At 36.2% G+C, this 20121-nt stretch overlaps 1 protein-coding gene across 1 annotated transcript; it reads left to right on the top strand.

Annotated features, from left to right (window-relative positions):
• The first annotated feature begins 517 nt into the window (after window positions 1-517).
• LOC146145223 (tyrosine-protein kinase HTK16-like) lies at window positions 518-17689 on the top strand. Its single transcript, XM_083389478.1, has 17 exons — window positions 518-643; window positions 824-895; window positions 1141-1313; window positions 1771-1950; window positions 3202-3328; window positions 3755-3930; window positions 5402-5540; window positions 6060-6197; window positions 7332-7456; window positions 8701-8788; window positions 9610-9783; window positions 10465-10611; window positions 11237-11367; window positions 12625-12771; window positions 13660-13786; window positions 14242-14324; window positions 14884-17689. The coding sequence occupies exons 1-17, from the start codon at window positions 524-526 to the stop codon at window positions 15005-15007; spliced, it is 2271 nt and encodes a 756-aa protein (XP_083245604.1). The 5' UTR covers window positions 518-523; the 3' UTR covers window positions 15008-17689.
• The last annotated feature ends 2432 nt before the right edge of the window (window positions 17690-20121 follow it).

Genomic DNA, 20121 nt, shown 5'->3' with positions numbered 1-20121 from the left:
GGCGAGTACGGGACACAACCAAAAAAATCAAGAATTTAGGCAAAAAAACTTGTTACCTGAAAGCTAGAAAGATTCTGCAAGCCTGCTACATTGTAGCTGTGAAGATCTTTCAGCAGTGAAGAAATTTAAGATTGTCATTTGTGTAAAACTATGATACTTTTCTTTTCCATTCTGCCAAAAATTAGGTTAACTCTAAAACATTGGCACTATCCAACTTATTATTCAGAAAGATTTTCATCAATAAATTAGGAAGTTTATACTGGACTGTGTATTCTGCTTTGTTGCAAAATTGAACTCAAACCAGACAGAATCGATCAACCTATAGTTTTTTGTTCCTTAACCAAGTATTTAAATATGCAATCGGAGTTTGTTAGTCAGGTTAAGCTACTTTAACTGCTGCATAGCTCATCTTTTTCCCTATGTATTCAATGCAATGCAATTATATTTATTTACAGCTTGATATTTAGCTTTTTTACCAGTTTTAATTAAAAAACTAAAAATAGCAAAACAGTTAAATTTTAAGATGAGCAAGCCATTGGGTGGAAGGACGATTGCCCAGCGGTTAAAAAGCGGCCAGAGTCTTGGAGCAATTATTAAAGACTATGACGACAACAATTCTAAAAATGCCAGCCAAAAGCAAGATGTAAATACATATTGCTAAATGTTGTTTATTGTTTAAAATCTATTTACGTTTTAACTGTTTGTTTGAGTTCAAATTGATTTAAAATTTTTTAAATTGGAATATTGTACAATCCAAATTGGGTATCTTAAATGCTGACATATAACTACCTGTATTTGAAAAAAAGTGTTTTTTATATGTTAGGATTTGTGGTTCCACCAGCGGTTGACCCGAGGCAATGCTGTACACAATTTAAAAAAGTGTGGTCACACACAGGTATTTTACCTACTTTTTATTTTTTTTATAATATTAGTGCTATTCATTTCATACAAAAATGGAACTTTTCAAGGGAGGCTCACATCCTCATGTACATAAAATATTGCAAAATATATTTCATTTAAATCTGATAAAATGTTTAAAGTTGCTAAGATAGCTGTTTGATTAAGACATAAATGTTTTAACACTGATCACGTGTTTTATGGCTATAAAATGTTTTTGTGTCATGTTTCACTTCTTTTTAGGGAGCTTTTTTGGTGCGAGAAAGTGTCAACATACCGGGAAGCTATGTTCTCTCCTTAATTCACAATGGCGACACCCAACACTTTCAGATTAACACATCTCCGCATTCTGGATGTTTTAGCATTGATAATGGTCCACCATTTGTTGGACTTGATCAATTAATTAAGTTTTATAGGTGGGCAAATTTGAAATATACTGTGAAATAGCCTGTTTTCAAATAATGCCTTGGTGTTTTTAAAAAAAAAACTTTTTGTTTGCCAGATAGAAACTTCAATATATAAATTGTACAAAATGCAAACATACAAATTCCACTTGCTTGTATAGGCTAACACACTATTTTTATATCAAGTGCCTGGTGCTTTTTATAGAATGTTTTTGCTGTTAGTAATATAGGCATTTTTCTCTAAGAGTGCCCTTTGTTTCATTAACTTATACCTAGACAAGAGTAATTTTAAAAATTGGTAAAATTTAGTGTCTTTTATCTTTATATGTATATATCACCAAAATGTTCTTATCTTAAATAATAAACTTCCAACTACAAGTCATTCTACACTAAACATTGCATATTGTAGTGAATTTCACAGGATGCGTAAATAAATTAAAGATGCTACATGTCTAAAAATCACTTACAGAACCGGGGCTAATGGTTTACCAACAGCCCTTACCCGGAATTCGCCGGGCTACCCCCTTTCCCCCTGGCTGCAACAGTATGGGGTAAACACCATTGTCCATCAGGCAGTGGACGAGGCCATTGATACCTCCTTGTTTCGTCAGCTCTTGGTGCAACAAACTTGTCCTAATGTGAATATAAGGTGAGCTGAGATTAGTACTTCTCCACCTTTAGGAAATAAAACTCAATGAACTTATGTTCACAAAATGTTATCCCAATATTACATGTTAACTTAAATGCAAGATTTTTTTATCAAACGTCCTTAACTATTTTACATCTTAACTGTGCACCTTGGTGTATGATTTTAGTACCTTGGTATATGATCAGTGGTTCTCAAACTTTTTTGTCTGGCAGATGATACTTGCCTTAGAAGAATGTTTTATCCAATCCAAATATAAAATATATAAAATTAAAAAAATCAAACTGTACTACGATTTCTTAATCATTAAAACTCAAAAAATATGCTGGATAAAATCTTAAGTCTTTGTGAGCCCCACCAGACGGCTGAGATTTCCTTACAGACCACAGTTAAAGAACCACTCAGTAATCTAATTGCTTATTAATTGTAATTCTCGTGTGTGGTTTATTTTATTTTATTAATCTAAATATTGCATTTCTGGAATATGAATAAAAATTATTTGTAAAATGTAGTTTCTTTAAAACATTTTTATACTCAATAAAAAATTGATTTTCGTAATTATTAAATTAAAAACTATGAAACAATATGTTATCCAAAATTCATCAAAATTAATTCTAACCTTGTCTTTTAAATAGAAAAGAGAAAACTTTCATTTATTTGGTTTCCTGTGTGTCAAAGATTATTTGACTTATCAATTGACACCCATCTTATAGGAATGCTAGAACAACCCTGAATAGTTGGCAGCCACAGTCACACATCCAGGTTCCTCTGGCTTGCAAAGCTATGACTAATTCCTAGTGAATAATAGGCACCTAAACTCTGATGCTGCCTGTTGTTGCGTCATGTTGGCTGAAAATAGATGTTAACTGACAATGTCCTGTTATCCTGTTACAGTACTCCCTGTTGTCTGGGTTTAATTTCTGGCCCACTCATGTTATTATGAAACATTGTTTTTTTTTTATAAGCGTTAAAACTTGTGCCCTGTACACTGCTTAAAGTTATTATTTTTGGTATCATTTTGTGCTAAAGACCATTGTTTTTATTAGAGTTAACCTTTTATAAAACAAAGCACAACTTTTATCACATTTGAACAGCCTTAATTTAGGTTGGCAATATTAGATTTATGATTTTATTTAATTTAAACTTATGTTTGAATGTCTTGTTTATAGTATAGTTCCATCCTAAAGATATGTTTATGTAAATAACATAATGCATCTGTGATGTGCATTTCCCAAATAACTATTTGCTTCACAGAAATTTGAGTGGAAGAACAGCCCTCCATGAAGCTGCGGCCAGGGGTTTAAATGATCTTATTTTTGAACTTTTTAATCGTGGTGCTGATGTCAAGACCAGAGATGCTGACGGAAACTCACCATTGCATGTAAGTTTATTCGGCTGCTCGAAGTGTCATAGGTTGCTTGGGATGATTATATCTCAAAATAAAGCTTCCCTCATATTCTGGCACTTAATTTTTTTTTAATTTATAGCAATAAATGAGATCATATACTTTTTGTACAGAGCTAACTATACTAAACATAACATGTTGCTAAAATCTGAATGTTGCTCAATAGTTTAATTTACATATAATACTTTGATTGAAAAACCATTTAATAGCCTTGTTGTCTTTGCCAAACAAAACATTGCTGGGTGATGACACACACTTTCTGCAGACCTATTTGTCAAACACTCTTTTCCGACGGACTAATTAGTCATGTGCCGGAATCTTAAGCAAGAAAACTTGGAGACACATTACAAATTGCTTGCACAAAATCATGTGCTTTCACTTCTGTCTGTGTATGTTTTGCAGCTGGCATGCAGAGGAAATCATGCAGACACTTGCAAGATTCTCGTCAAGCACTGCCACGCCAAGCCACAGGATCGCTGCTGTGGCACTGGCTGGGTGCCACTGCATGAGGCAGGTTACGGTGGATACCATCAGTGCATCGACATGCTGCTTAAACATGGAGCCGCCTGCTACCCAAGGTATGACACAGTAAACAAACAAAATTGGTATCTAGTTATGTGTTGCAAACGAAAGCTCGGTTTGATGTTTCTGACATGTTGTTTAGCAAACCTCTATTTCCACATACCAACATATATTATACACAAGATTTAATACAGAAGTTTTTGTTTTTTAAGCATAACATTTTCTGGTTTTTAAATCTCTATTTAGTTTTAATCTGGGATCAAATAATAATATTCAAGTGTTTAATTTTTCACGTGTGCTTAACAAAAGGTTTGAAAAAAAAATAAGTTTAGTAATTCCAACTATTTCTTTGTTTAATTTGTTTCAACTGTAAGTTAGTTTTATTTGTAGGAAAGTGACATAAAGTGAGTCTTGCATTTTTATGTTTATTTAGAGGTGGTAAATATGTAAATATTATCATAAATTTATATTACTATGTATGCCGCCTGATTGATATAGCTCTATTTGAATAAAGAAAAAGGTTCATTTTATTGCTCTTAGTAGAATGATTTTATCTGACAACTTTAAGTTTTTAATATGAATACAAACAGGTAATTTAGCTTCAGGCCATGTTGTTTTTCCGCAACTTTAAAGTGCATACAAACTACATTTACCCAAGTAAAATGTTTAAATTAGTAGGTTTACCCTTGTAAATCAAATAGGTTTTTCGTTATGTTTTTCATAGTTTGTAATAAAAGATATAAAAAAAGTTTTGAAATTGTTATTAAATAATTTCATCAGATTTTATATTGTTATTATTAGGCCAGCAGTACGTTTTAGGTAATTTTTTGTTATTTTGCTATATCGACACATTCATCATCTGGAACCAATAAGTATGTCTTGCTCTATATATATAGGTTATGCACTCTTTTTTCGAGTGGACCACATACTTTTCAAAAATGCAATCTTAAAAAAAAATTACAAAATCTAATCATACATTCGCAAAATCATATAGGCATAACTATTAGGTTCTCATGCAGATAATGGATTAAATACAATAGTATACATAATGGGTCACTTTATTTGCTAATTTATTAACACCCTTTTTTGTTTATCTTTAATGTATAGACAGAAAAGTATTTTTGTTGGCATCTTGTTGCATTCAAAGTGTTTATACTTCCCCTTCGCTTGATTAAATATTAAATACCTATAAAATGTTGTTTTGTGCATCTTTTTTATGTTTTTTATGTTCAACAGTAATTAAGTTAAAAAAATTTTTTTATTGGACTATCCATTGCCGGGCTTTACAGTCATTTATCCCATGTTGAAAAAGTTTGGGGGCCTCTGGTGAGGTTAGGGGTAAGTTAGTATCCACATTTTGATTTGATTTGATTTGCTGTTTCGAGATAAACTTAAAAAAAAATTCAGGAAAGTTGCCTATCAGTTAAAAGTCTGGGGAAAAACTGTGGCGATCTATTTTATTCTAAAACAATAACAGATTTACCTTTTTGCGTCACATCTCCTAAATCATTCATTATTGTTGGACAGATGCCTAAATGGCGACACACCTCTGGATTTGGCGAGGAAGAAACATCATCGACAGTGCATGCAACTGTTTGAAAAATACAAACCACCTAGCCCCCACTTCAACCGGTCACACTACTTACACAGCTCTGCTGACCGATATGTAAGTAGCAAAGTTCTACAGTACACCGAAAAGCCATCACAGACTCACCGAATCTGTCGAACAATGATGCAAACAGGGCAGGCTATAAAAAGAACTAGCCTGCAGTGAGGTTTAACCTCACGTCCTCCATCTCCGGTCATACCGGGACCCTTGTTCTACCAACTGAGCTGCCCTGCTTGCATCATTGATCGACAGATTCGTTGAGTCTGCGATGGCTTTTGTGTACTAATGATAGTTCAGCCGTAATCGTTCGCCAAAAAGCAGCTTCAAAAGGGCTAGATCACAGTTGTTAACACACAATAGATGGTTCTATTCGTAAAGTATCGGATTTACTGCCGAATTTCTTTGACTACTATGCAGTTGTTGTCTTTAATAAAACAAACAATACATTGTATTATTTCGCTAATGTTCTTTTGAACTAAAGTAGTTTTTTACGTGTTTGTTAGTATCCACAGTTGCATACAAACTTACAATTTACGAGCGTGCCGCCCTTAACGAGAGCTTTCTCCCCCCTGCCAGAAAGCGGTCGAACTTCTGGAACACGCCGGACTAAAAGACGGATGCTTCTTGGTTCGACTGAGCAAGCGAAACCCCGGCGAACATGTTCTCACCATGTCCTTCAAGGAAACAGTGTTCAACTACGAAATCAAGAACAAGGTTTGCAGCGCATCGCTCGACGCGACGCTAATATATCAATGCCAATACAATTGGCGAAACCGCTAGTCATAGTTCTTGCCTTACTCGAGCCCACCAACACGGAGGGTTGGGTTAGTCGTTAATAGAGCCAAAAGTTGCGGTTAAATGAACAGCCCGGTAGCTTTACAACGGTACCAGTGCTCCTTCAGAACAAGTTATTTTAAACTGGATCAGGTTTTCAATTTTCGTTGCCCTATTTGAATTCAAGGTCACTGTGTATCACGGAAAGTTCTAAAATAAATCATCATATTTTTTAACACTAAAGTGTCCGACAATATATTGGGAATATTTTTGACAATTTGATAGTATCTTTTTTAGTCCTACAGGGTGATATCACTGTGAATCAGATACCTTAAGGTAAATTTCTGAAAATATATTATTTAAAATTTGGAGGAAAAAAATAATCTTCCTAGGCTAAGCGACATTTTTGGTTACTTGGTCATAGTAATGACGTAATTTGGTCTCTAATCAGGCTGTCGTAAATCGTAATTATTTCTAAAATATAGGGAAACAATATCGGAATAATATCGACATTTCTGGTTTCTGATATTGCTGTTTAATATCGGGGTGTTATATATTTAGGTTAAAATATTATTCGCCAAACCATGTATATAATTAGAATTATAGTTATTTCAAGTTTTTTTCGCCCAGCTTAAAAATTAAACCCGAAAAGGACAGACGAGTTAAAGTCGATTATGAAACGCCCAAACATTTCCTCAAATGTTTAATTCGAATAATTTTTAAATGTGTATTTACACACTACACAGTGAGTAATCAAGCTATTTAAAAAACTTCAATTGTACAGTTGTAAGTATTTTGTAGAAGATTGTCATTTCCGGAGCTTTTATTCAAAAAGCCACTTAATCCGATTTATATTGCGTGATGAAGCCTTTCATGCTTTTTTAAGCGTGATAAAGGTTCACCTTTGACAGGTTTTCAATACTTTTAAGTTTGTAAACTGCTTACTTTGTTTAACAAGTATAACATAAAATCGCAAATAATGTCAGTAAACATTTGTTAAAACATGGTTTTGGCATGATGGCCAGAACTAAATCTACTTTTTGCCTTCCTTTTTGACAAATGGCGCTTTTTCAGAACAACTGGTTCTATATCGACGACGGTCCACTTTTCTCCTCACTGGAATACCTCATCGACTATTACTGTCGGTGTTCGGACGGCTTGCCTGCAGAATTACATTCCCCCATACCCCCATTTTCAAGGTATCTATTTATTTTTTTCAACTTAGCTTTCGTTGCAATCGCAAAATCGAACTCATTGATTTATTATCTCAAAAAAATATGTTTTTCGCAAATAACTACACAATATTCAGCTTTATTGCTTGTGGTAATAGAATAACAAATCATTGGTAAGAAATGAACGCTAGCCTTAAATTCTTATATTCTTAGATCTGGGAATGTAACCCTTATGTGAGGTTCGACTTCATAGCTTTTTGATAAATTTTACCGCTATTCATGAAAGTGAGTATCAGTAGTACTAAGTACTAACATCGTTGGAAAAATAAGTCTGAAACCACAGCAACAGAGTAATTTCATTTGAAGAACTTGGTACAAAAAAGAGTTGCAGAAGTCGATTTCATTTGGACAGTCACGAATATTGTCGTTTAAACTAACATGCCAAGTTATTCCACATTTTGTTCAATTAGAACATCGAATTCATAACGACTGCACGAATTAAGGTTGGCTCTTGTTTTAATGACGGATGATTCATGTCAAGTACCCCAACGATAAGTGTGTTGAGCAGTGAAGTAATTTGCTATAAGGATTTTCAACGTTACCTTGGCTTTGGCTTAATAACATCAATATTAGCAATGGAGTCAATGTTATACATGTTTTGTAAAAAAACATCAATCGACCAAAACACTGAAAGGTGAAATACATACCACGACAACACGTTTTTAATGACTGCACGAATTAAGGTTGGCTCTTGTTTTAATGACGGATGATTCATGTCAAGTACCCCAACGAGAAGTGTGTTGAGCAGTGAAGTAATTTGCTATAAGGATTTTCAACGTTACCTTGGCTTTGGCTTAATAACATCAATATTAGCAATGGAGTCAATGTTGTACATGTTTGTAAAATAGCGCGTAAATAAACTTACGTGTGTGATTTCTGCGATTAAAAAGATATCTTGCCTATTCAAACTCTTTTACAAACGATATTGACTCACTTTTTTATTACCCCATATAACGGCGAGATTTCTATAGGAATATGTTCGAATTCCAGTTAATTGCTATCTACTTTATAACACTTCAAAGTGTTAAAGTACATTTCGACATTTTAAGCGGAATATGGACTCACCAACATTTTCCACACTATATGTTGTCTGAAAGCAACAACCCCTGGCTTTTACCTGAGATAAACTACCTTAGTCAACGTAGCTCAACGCAAATCCAATTCGCAATTCTGCTTTAAATCCTGATTTTGTGTTTTGTTGTTTTCTGCAGAAATCAGCTTCCGCCGGTGCCTAAACCTCTACCTGTCAAACCCCGTGAAAACGAACGACCTCCAGCCCCGGTTCCACAACCACACAAAGTAAGACAAATAACGAACCATATCCTGTTAAAAAAAGGGAAATCAGTCGATATGTATAACTTGTTTGAAAAGAAAGATTTTTACCTATCGTTTTACAGCCGCTTTTACGAACTTTCCATTGTCCAGCAAAATTAGCTGGTAAGCTTGTTTTTACGCAATACTTTTATTTTGTAGTTTTGTATGTAAATAATTAATTATTAAAACAAGGTTGTCCATTTTTTGTTGGAATATTACGTAAAAGTCTCAACCATTTCTTTAGATAAGTTTTGGCTACTTTAACTTGGTATACGTAAACGTATTTGTCTGGCGATAGTTACTGTGTCGGGATTAAATCGTAATAATAAAACCTCGTCCTATCAAAGAGATGTTAATTAACAAATATCATAAAAATACACTTTTGCTCCACGTACGAATGCATTCCAGTCAATTCTAAAAGAAATATATATGAAATTGATTTCTGACCCTGGTTATTAGATTAGTTCGTTTGTTGTTGTGATTATTGCGTGCCGTCATTTGTTTATATAACAAACTGGCAAATAAACACTTTAATAATTGTAAAATTGGCCTTTCGGAAAATAATTTTTAATAAATGTACCGGCCTATATGTATATTTTGCCTAGTCGCAATATCATTGCTCTGATGAAGATTTCTTGTATAGCTTATCGAAACGTCGGTACATTTAATAAAAAAAAATGCCGAAAGAACCATTTTACAATCGATACAGTGTTTATTTGCCAGTTTGTTATGCAAACAAATAACGGCACGCAAAAATCACAATAAGGCAACAGTATATTGAAACACTGTATTATTCTACATTGCAGCCCAAAAACCACTACCCGCCCCAGCCCACGCACATACCAGGCTTGACCCCGACAAACCCCCAAGGTCAACTGGAAGACATCGACCCGAAAAGTATCGTCCTGGGCAGAGAACTCGGTCAGGGCGAGTTCGGGTCGGTCCTCATGGGAGTCTGGGCCAACCCCAGCGGAAAAAAGGTATTTTTTTTTTAAAACCAATTAAAATCTGAATGAATACCACTGTGTTTGGGAGCAATGTTAACGTAAGTTGTTTAAACATGTAAAGAACCGTTGTCTGGTTGCTTCTCGCTTTACAGTTGGCCTTTTATTTCACTTGTTTGCACACTAACTATTTAAACCTGACAGACTCCGTTTAGTATTCTGGTTATGCCGTTATTTTTGACAACAACGATCTACAGGTCCGATTGAAGGTTTTAATACACAACTGAACATGTGCATACCGTTAAAGTGCCCAGTTGTGAAATGACCAAAAAACAAAACAAAAATATGTCCCGAAAATAAATATTAGCACAGTTGCCGGTTATCGTTGTACTACAATGCTTGTAAAAAAAACTGTAGCCCTTCTTAGTATTACTTACAGTTTTGGGATTATTCAACGAATTTATCAGAATGTTTTTTTAGTTTAAAATTCCTTCTCTATTTTTAAAACGTGTCTCCACATAACACCACAAGTGGTGTCCGATTTAACTTCCATTATTCACATATGTTTAAATTGAAAACTTTTGTCTCCGGTAGGAAGTAGTTTTTTCTATGGTCTGGATACAACTCGATTTTCACACAAAATTTAAAACAAAACCTATTAGTTCACAAGTAACCAAGTCGAACCAGCCCTTCAGGTTCATTTGTGATATGTATCAGGTCCCGGTCGCGCTCAAGACATTGCACGGCGAGCACATCAACACTGGCGAGGTGGAATTTCAACGCGAGGCTGAGGTTATGATGGGACTCGACCACCTCTGCATCGTCAAGCTGTATGGCATTTGCAGGGGCGAGACAATGATGATGGTAAGGTGATACAGAGTTCGACCAAGCGCGCTTTCCTTGTTTCCCAATTCAATCTATGTAGATTTTTTTCTTTTGTGTTTCTATCTCTTCCTCCTTTAAGCTCTTACCCTTTCACTCTCATTTATTTGCTTTTGCTATTTTACTCTTGTTAACCTTTTTTCACTTTTTTACTTGCTCTTACTCGCTCTGTATCTCACAATCTCACTCGCAACGTTTCCTTCACACTCTTTTTTATCCAAATGCTGTAAAATTTCTCACTTTTTTGCTTTTTTTAAGCCGACAAATGTTTAAAAAACATGTCAGGGTTACTCAACTAGTTATTATAGCCAAGTTTCAAAAACAAAAGGTAAAAACTTGCGGTTAACCACATTAATGCTTATGTGTTTTTTTTTACATTTTCTGATTTAATTTACTAAAAAAAGCTTTTGCTGTTTATTAACTTAAAACAAATCGCCGGTTAAGTAGCACTTATATAAGTGATAATGTAATTTCATTGGTCAGCATAGCCTTTGAAACGGCTGTGACAAATTAAATATAAACGGTAAACATAATCATTAAAATAGCGTTGATTGTTTGCCCTATTGTTTTGCTTTGTATCGGACTTCACGGATTTTGTGTCGCGAAGGTGCAAGAGCTAGTAGCCATGGGGTCAGCCCTGGACTACATCCTCGATTACCCGATGGCCGTGCAACTGGCCGACTTCAAGCTGTGGGGAGCCCAGATCGCCAGCGGCATGAACTACCTGGAAGGCAAGGGGTAAGAAAACTTTGTAATGGCTGTAAAACTAGTATTTTCCTCTTTCAAGTTTTGATGGGAAACTCTTAATAGTCGGGTTAGGTATAAAATTTCGCTTTGTCAATGACTATTTCGACTTAATATTAAATTCACTATTTTTATATAACTGACCTACTTCATATATTTTAGTAACTGTGAACTATTTCTTTTATTAAAGAATTGGCCCCCCAAAAATGTTAATGCAACTAGATCCCTATTAAATTGAAAGCACTATTTATGGCTAACGAACGCTGGGTTGTCGTAAACCTATAATGTAAAGTTCGAACTTTACAACAACAGTAAAAAAGAGGTTTGCCAGCAATCTATTTTTAAAGAATTTACTTGTATGCAAACGACGGTTTGCGTGTTTTAACCTATTTTACTGCATTCCCTGACTTAAGTAGATTAACCAATGACTGGAACTTGGTTATAGATTTATTAATTGTTTCCTTGGGTATGTAACTCCAACATGTCACGCAAAGTTTTGCAGCAGCACAATAATTACTTCGTTACTTAGTTATGGTCTACGTAAATGTCTGTTTGTTATCAAATGATAATTAAGACCTCTTATAATGCAGCCTACTGTAATCGAACTCAAAATTGGTATTTATTTCAGTAAAAATGTACAAACCTTCAATGTTTATGCACAGTGCAGGAAATCCCTGAAAATAACTTTACTATTTTGTACGATTAATATTCAACATCCACACTGTACTTTGGCAACAGTTGTGTTCTGCCTCAGGAATTTTGTGCAGAATTCACTATTTAAGCTTTAAAGATATATTCGAAATGTTGTGCATTTTTTCATACGCAGTACCTAATGAGATTATCTTTCTTAATCTAGAACAGGGTGGTCCAACTATATTTTGTCGAGGGCCAACAGAAGCAATTCGTTTCATATGGGTGTGTAACAAAGGTGCCGTAAAAAAGTTACCGAAAACATTCGCGCGAAGCGAGATAAAATTTGCGTTTATATGTTTAAAAAGATAAGGTAAAGGGAGCAAGTGCATTTATGTTTAGCCGAGCGACTCGACTGTGGGTGAATAAAAAATATTTTGTTTGATTTTATTACTGGCCCATAAAAATAAATTCGCGGGCTAATAAAAAGGGTCCGCAGGCCTGTAGTTGGACCACGCTGATCTAGAATATACCATTTTCATAAAAAAAAAAAAAATTTCGGCTTACTGTTTCCCGGCCGAGCTTCGAAACGCTAACCCTCGGATTCTGCTTCGTGCGCAGCTTCGTGCATCGGGACCTGGCCTTGCGCAACATTCTTCTCGCGTCCAAGCAACTCGTCAAGATCTCCGACTTTGGGCTGAGCAGAGCAGTGGGCGCCGGAAGTAACTACTACAAAGCGTCCGCCGGTGGCCGGTGGCCTGTTAAGTGGTTCGTCCTCTTTTTAATATTGTTTGTTTATCTAAAAATTTGGAAAATAAAGATTGTCCTGAATTTGACTAATTAGGGAATCATTTTCATTTGTTTTACATTTTGACTTTATGATAGAAAAATGAGTAAAGGTTCCATAGACTGAAAGTAACAATTCTATGTGATAAAGTGTTTTTACGATGGCCTTGTATTCACCCATTCAACGAAAAAAAGAGAACAAACGTGAAAGTGCACTCAGCCAATACGTATTACAAGTGACTGAGATAAAAAAGTGGGCTAAACTCTGCTGTAGCCCATTGTATTTACATGTATGTTATAATTGTTATACAGCTAAAGTTTGAAAAAGTGTATTTAGATTCATTTTTACTGATAATTCCTGGATGTATCCATCTATATTTATTAATTAGTCTATTTAAATAGCTGCAGAATTTTACACTTTTACACTTGTTATTTTTAGATTAACATACTATTTGATACCTCGCCTATAAGAAGCATCGTTTAGACTTAGAACACGGGTAACTTAGGGGCGGGGTGGCGGATCCAGCCCGCCAATGTAAATCATACGTCCCTCGACTTCTTTAAACTGAGCACGAGTAAATGCAATACCTTTTTTTTAAATCAAACAAACGCATATTTTTCAAAATGTGTTCGCCTTTTTTCAATTGTAATACGCTGCAAAAAACCTAGTACGCCCGTATACAGTTATAATAATAAAAAAGCCTAATATACTTTTTAGGTTTTGCTTTAGCGACTCGAAAAAGGTTGCCTACCCTCGGGTTCGTGTTTAAGAATAGCTTATCGAAGGCGCATCAGACTAAATAAAAAAACCTTCAATAACATACAGCAACCCTTTTTTCCGGCAATCTGATTTTCTGTACATTTTACCAGGTACGCCCCGGAATCCATCAACTACGGTACGTTTGCTTCCAGTTCGGACGTGTGGAGTTATGGCGTCACCTTGTGGGAAATCTTTTCCAAGGGCGAACAACCCTACGGCTCCATGACCGGGGCACAGGTTCGTTGACTGCACCTAAATGTACCTCGTTTATGTCGTCTAAGTGTGGTGCAGAGTGGGCTACCTACAGTGTGTATTTAAACATGGTGTTCAAATAAAATGGAAGTTTCGTTGGTCTTAAACAACACAAAAATAAAAGAATTGAAAATAAACAGAGAGGTGGTGTGAAATATTTTAATTTGTCCTTTTTTTGTTTGGCAAAAACTTTTTTAGGTTTTCGTGTAAAAAATATATATCAACTGTTTGAAATTACTGCAGTTTTGTATCATTGTGTGTTTAATGCAGCGCAAAGATGTTTTATTAGTCAACTCCAAAACTGACTGTGTTTATGAAGCCCTGAACATAGAACTGACTTCTCTAGACAAAGTTAAATGGGGACCTAAGTAGTAGTAGTATCTTGTAAACTGCTTGGTTATTTTACCCATGTTTATAAATCTGCCTTATTTTTTGTGAAGGTTATTCAATACATCGAAGACGACAAGCGGCGCTTGGCCCGGCCCGAAGGCTGCCCCGAGAAAGTCTACGAAATAATGCTCAAGTAAGTGCCTTATCACAAAACTTTACTTCAGTGGCGCGTTATACCCTTTTTCTTCGTTTTGTATTTTTTTCGTTTTGTATTTTGTTGTTTTTTTCGTTAGTAAAATCGCGTTTTTTTATATATTAACTATAGCCGCAATGCATAATTTATTTCAAACATAGCTTCATGGTAATTACATTTGTACTACAACTTTTCGGCTACCTATGCAAAAGTGAATGACATCGAACGCTCGTGCAATGCATGGAAAACTACAATAAAAGCGTCACTGTATAGCAGCTTTAACCTGCCAACGATTATTAATTTTCCCTGACCACATCTAGCTCATAGTATGCTTGAGTTGGACTTACAAATATTGGTCTGCTCGAATTAGTAGCATCATTCTCACGTTGCGAACTTTCGCTGTTACATGTGCTGGCACTGAATAGCAGCTTTAACCTGCCAACGATTAGTCTTTTTTCTGGCCACATCTTGCTAACACTATTCTGGCGTTGCACCTACAAATATTGGCTTTCTCGAATTAGTAGCAGCATTCTCACATTTCGTGCTTTCGCTGTTACAGGTGCTGGGCTTACAATCCGGAAGAGCGACCGACCTTCAAACGCTTGCACTCCAAGTTCCGCAGCGACCCGGACTATTTTAATATGCAAGTTCCCGGACACAGGGAAAACAACTTCGATTCCTGAAAATTGCCGCCGACAAAAACAATTGCCGACACCAGAAACGAACGTTGCTTCGCGCGATTTCAGCTTCTCGATTTTTTGCTTTTGCACTTATTAACCTTCCCGTGGGGTGTGTCGTTGTTTTAAACGAGGGCGGCCGCAAGTTTCAGTATGTTTTTACCCGGCGCACACAAGACTGGCCGTCGAGTTGCGCGATCCTAAACGGCATTTTACTACCTTTGCGCGGCCCAGGAATAATGTATGTGATTGAAAAAAGGGAACTGGCGTGGTTTATTGCTGTCTGCTTGTTCGCGGTTTTAAGTTGCAAGCTTAATGTCTTAGAAGCAACGTTTTACATGGACATCATTCCGAACCATCGCACATCGACCAATGATTCTATTGTTTGCTGCATTTTGTCTGTAGTGGATGTAGGGGTTAAGCACCCTTTTGGCAGCATTGTACTTTTTTTAGCTTCGAATTCACTTATATTTTGTTTCGACTGAGTTTGACCGACAATCTTTTCAACTGCGCCGTTTTTGCCGTCCTTTACTTTTATCGACTTTTTACTGCACTAAGTTTTCCATATTTTTCTGTGTTCCTACTTGGTCTCCAAGCTTTTTTCGTGTAACTCTTCGATTTTGTGCAAAAACGTGCCTCTGGTTTTGCTTGCTTGGTTGTGCTATACCCGGTCATAGCCATTTGTTAGCTTACAGGCAGAGTTACCATTCCTAAATGAAATTTGCTCTTTGGCTTTTCGCAGTTTGTTCGCCGACGCTTTACGGCGAAAGTAGTGTCACTTGAATGACGTTGTCAGAGTCAATGTCACCCATGCCCCTGTTTCACTGACTTCTAAAAAAAGATGAATTAGTAACGCTTCGTATTATAATGAAATCTTCAATTGCCACCTTTACCCCATTTAGCGCTCTATACTCCGATTCACCGCGTGTTAGCTTGGCAATAAAGCCAAACCCACGAGGTATAACGACAGATTAAAACTTTTTGACCAATCTTGTTTATATTTTAGGATCTACGTTAACATTGGATTGGGCCGACGCCCGACGCCAAGCTGTATTATCGCCACCCAACATTGGCGAGCCAAACTGGCAATAGACATTTAACCATAGTTTTTATCTGATGCAGCGTTTTTTTAACCTGGTAAATTAGTAGCGGAGGGTAACAAATCTTCGTAACACTACAGCAGTTTTTACCACAAACAGCTGAAAAATACTTTCGAACCTTTTTATTTTATTCTTTTTGTCTATTTAACCACAGCAATGAAGTGTGACCCTACTTTTTTTCCCGAAACATATGGTAATGGTTTCATAATGAAATACAAAGCTTTAGACAATCTTATTTTTGCATTATGAAATTAGTAAATTTCGCCCCAACGCTCTGTTTCTTCTTCTTTTTGCCAGTCAACAATATTATACAAACACATATCTTTAATGCACTATTTCTTGCCTTTAGTGCATACTTTCAATCGTTAAGTTGTTTACCAACTCCGTCGCCGTTCTTCACTTTAAACATCGTTTAAGTATGTCAACCGCCGTTATCCACTGTATGGTAGCTCAATATGCACTGTTGTATATATTTCCCGGTCCCCGCTCTTAATCAAGTGTGGTTCGTTTAATCAATTAATCAAGTGTAGTTGTTCGATGTTTTTTTGCTACCAAATAGCTGCCTATTACTGCTAGTAACACGGAAACTAGTCAAAGCCTGTATTGTGAAAGCAAAAAAAAAGCTGTCCATGTATTTTCGGCATATTCACAGCAGTAAGAAGTAATTTGTCGTGGGTTTATCACCAATCTACCCAGGCTTATCACAAAAGTTACTAGCATCTCCTGTAAGACAAAATCTCCACTTCGAAAAACTTTATATAAACCTTAAACAATACAGTTGAAAAAAGCTCTTACAATGCAACAGAGAAACACAAATTGTGTTATAAATTATCGCTTTTGCAATGCAACGGGAAACCAGCCTAAAATTTATTTTTGCGATGTGGCTTGCGCAAGTGTGTGAAATGTGTGACTGCTAATTTGCCGTGCTTCCTTATCCTGTTGTATTGCGCCAGGCCCCGTTGCTTTCCGTTGCAATTTTTGGTCATTCTACGGACGACCCTGTGCCTTGCTCGCACTTTTTGTCGTGTGTCCGTTTTTTTGTTCGTCCAGCATTTTGTGTTTTGACGAGTTGCTACGTTTTCACACGATTAATGCTGTTGTTTTAAATTTGCGAAATCCGAATTTGTTCACCGGAATGAAGGCCTGACAGCTGTACTATTTTCTAAGCTAGCAGCGTGCGAACTTTGGTTTGTGCAAATCAATCACCACTGCTGAACAATGTCGGCCTGTTGGTTTTAATAGCAAGCGTTATTTTCTTACATATTGCTATATAATTATACAACTCGTCGTAAACGTGAAGAAATGCGGATAAAAATGTATAAGATTTAACTCGTTTGAAATGGCCGTTATACCTACGTATATTTTGCAATTTTGTGGATGTTAGGACCGAATGTTCGGATGGAACTTAACTAACTTAACAATTTGTGTGTGCTGTGTCCGCACTTTAAAGTGCATAAGGCACGCCCATCCCCGTCTTCATTGTGTAAACGTTATCTATCCAAGTCCTATCACATATGCTACTTGTTATCATTACTGCAACTTCTAGTCGCCTTTTACTCCGTTTCTGCGAATATTAATAGTATCCCTTTTGTCCTAGTATCATGTGATTTGAAAATATATCATTGTGTTTTTTGCAGTGACGTCATAGTAATGTGTAAAAAGGAAATGATATCAGTTAGGGCAGAAAGTACACATTTCGTTACTATTTGAATAAGATTTAGTTACTTGCTGTTGGCCCCTTCGTTACAAGTGTTGTATAAGATTTAGGTTATTTCTTTCGAGAACCTTTTTGTTTTTTTGAAAAAGTTTCTTCATATTGTTAAAACCACTTTCTCCTACGCAGTTTCCTGACGTTAGACCTTAAAAACCGTCAGCCCGCTTAACTAAAAGGTGGCCTAATAATACCAGTATGAATGAGGTAAATAAAATGTGCGATAATACGCTTATCCCTGGCCACTGATCGCATTGCAATCCGACTTCTGTTTTTTTGTTTTATTCCTAAAAATATAAACGTAATTTGGAATATGGGCTCCGCTCCAAGAAAGTTTTTCATGATGTTGTTTTGTTAGACCTCCATGTTTTTATTATAACGAGACAGTTCGTAAAGTTCTAGTAATAATGGAATAAGTCTGTAAGACTTCAAGAAAATCAAAGCTGTTGGTGGCCACCAGGGCCAGGCCATGTATCGTTCTTTACGCCATCCCTGTATTTTCATGGTCCCCGACTCTATAGCCCTATCCATCCGTTTACGTAACTGAAGTAGGTAAGATACACAGCAATCCGCTCACAGGGATGTCATTTAACTTATTCTTCCACAATACGTGATTGGAATATTCTACCATATCCTTTTCAACATTTACAATTCATAACCTTATCGGTTCTAAACTTGGTAATGCACACGTCGGAGTCGGTTATTTCGCTAAGCGCCGGACTCCTACGTTTGCAGTTTTAAGTTCGGAACCGATAAGGATGCGAATACTGCACAGCTCTGGTACATAGCCTGCTAACGCACATTGTGCCGTGTGAACTAAAACTTTACCAAGCGTTAAGCAAATTACAAAACCTAAAATATTTATTTTACTTTATTTTTAGGATTTTTATAACCGTTTACCACAAAAATTACATTTTTGATTTTAGCTGTTATTAAGCATTTTTGTAATGCGGTCTTTGCAATTAATCCTAGTGACCCTTTTGTTCAGGTGTTTCCAAAAAATCTGAGATCGAGTCACATAATGCGGCATATCCAGGAGGGTGGGGGTTCGGAACCCCCCTTTTTGTTAGTGATATTATCATTTTTTGTTCGTTTCTGTCAGGATTTAACAACGTCCGAAGCGGCAATGTTTGTAAAGTAGGCCTACTTGGGTCAAGCTTCTTAAGCTAATGCAAAATCAAAAGCAAAACGATGTTTTTCGTCTCTTGTTTGGTCGACCGTAAACCCAGGATGTGTTTTCCTATTCGCCTTTCGTTATTCGTTCAGGTTGGCTGATTAGCATGGGTAGATTCGACAGTTGAAATAATGTTTCTCGCTGCGCCAATATCCAATGTTGGTGTAACAACGGAAGTTATATAACTGAAGCAGATTCTCTACTAACTGCGACTGTTCAAACTCCCCTTTTTATGTAAACAAAATCATTCTCTATAAGCATATCCTAAAACCTTGTGTTTAGTGTGTAATTGACACAACTTATTTTCTCTCAACCGCAGCTTGTATTTTAGCTGACTTGGCACATGTTGCACTATTAGTAACATAATAACACCCGAGAAAAACAATTTCGTTTAGTATTGCAGGGGCCAAAAGGCTTGCTTGTTTAGCGTATAGTCCCTTACATGGAACTTAGAAAACTGCGCTGCTGATAGTCACAAACTGAATCTATCAAAATCAATCACAAATATTTCACCGTAGTTTAATTTTTCGCCTGAAGTTAACGATTGCAAACGTCGGGGGTTTCGACGAACGTGTTAGCTTTGCGTCTTGAAGGTTCGCTTTTGCTTTTTTTACGTTAATCGACTGTGTCTGATTAATAATGACGTCATTAAAATCCCTATTTTATCACGTAATGTCCATCACTATTTTGACGTCATTATGCATGAACGTCGGACGGAAAATTCCCTATGTTAGAAGTTTGGGCCCCTTTTTTGATTTTCTGGATACGCCCCTGGCTCACATTTGTCACTTGGTTAACTGCAAACAGTCACATCTTGCACATGGAAAGAAATAAATATGAGTTGTTTCTTTCTCAATTTTCTTTGCACAAATATACTACTTATCGTTGCACACTAACAATATTGCGTAAACTATATTTAGCATTCCTTTATTCACAGTGCAATAAATATCATTTTGCTGTCGGAATTTTTTAAATATGTTGACTTTATCCTGTAAAAAGGAATAGGAGCTGAGCAGGGATGGATCCTGTGAATTTGTTTGAAGGGATCGTGAAAACGTTAGGCGTCAAAAGCATTGGCCCGTTAAAATAAGCAAACAGCCATGAGACGTACAGTTTGCCAAAAAAATGCATGGGC

Source organism: Ascidiella aspersa, chromosome 5 (assembly GCF_963924565.1).
Source record: "Ascidiella aspersa chromosome 5, kaAscAspe10.2, whole genome shotgun sequence".
Taxonomy (NCBI): Eukaryota; Metazoa; Chordata; class Ascidiacea; order Phlebobranchia; family Ascidiidae; genus Ascidiella; species Ascidiella aspersa.
The sequence above is the reverse complement of the archived record's forward strand: the minus strand, read 5'-3'. Positions and strand labels throughout refer to the sequence as shown.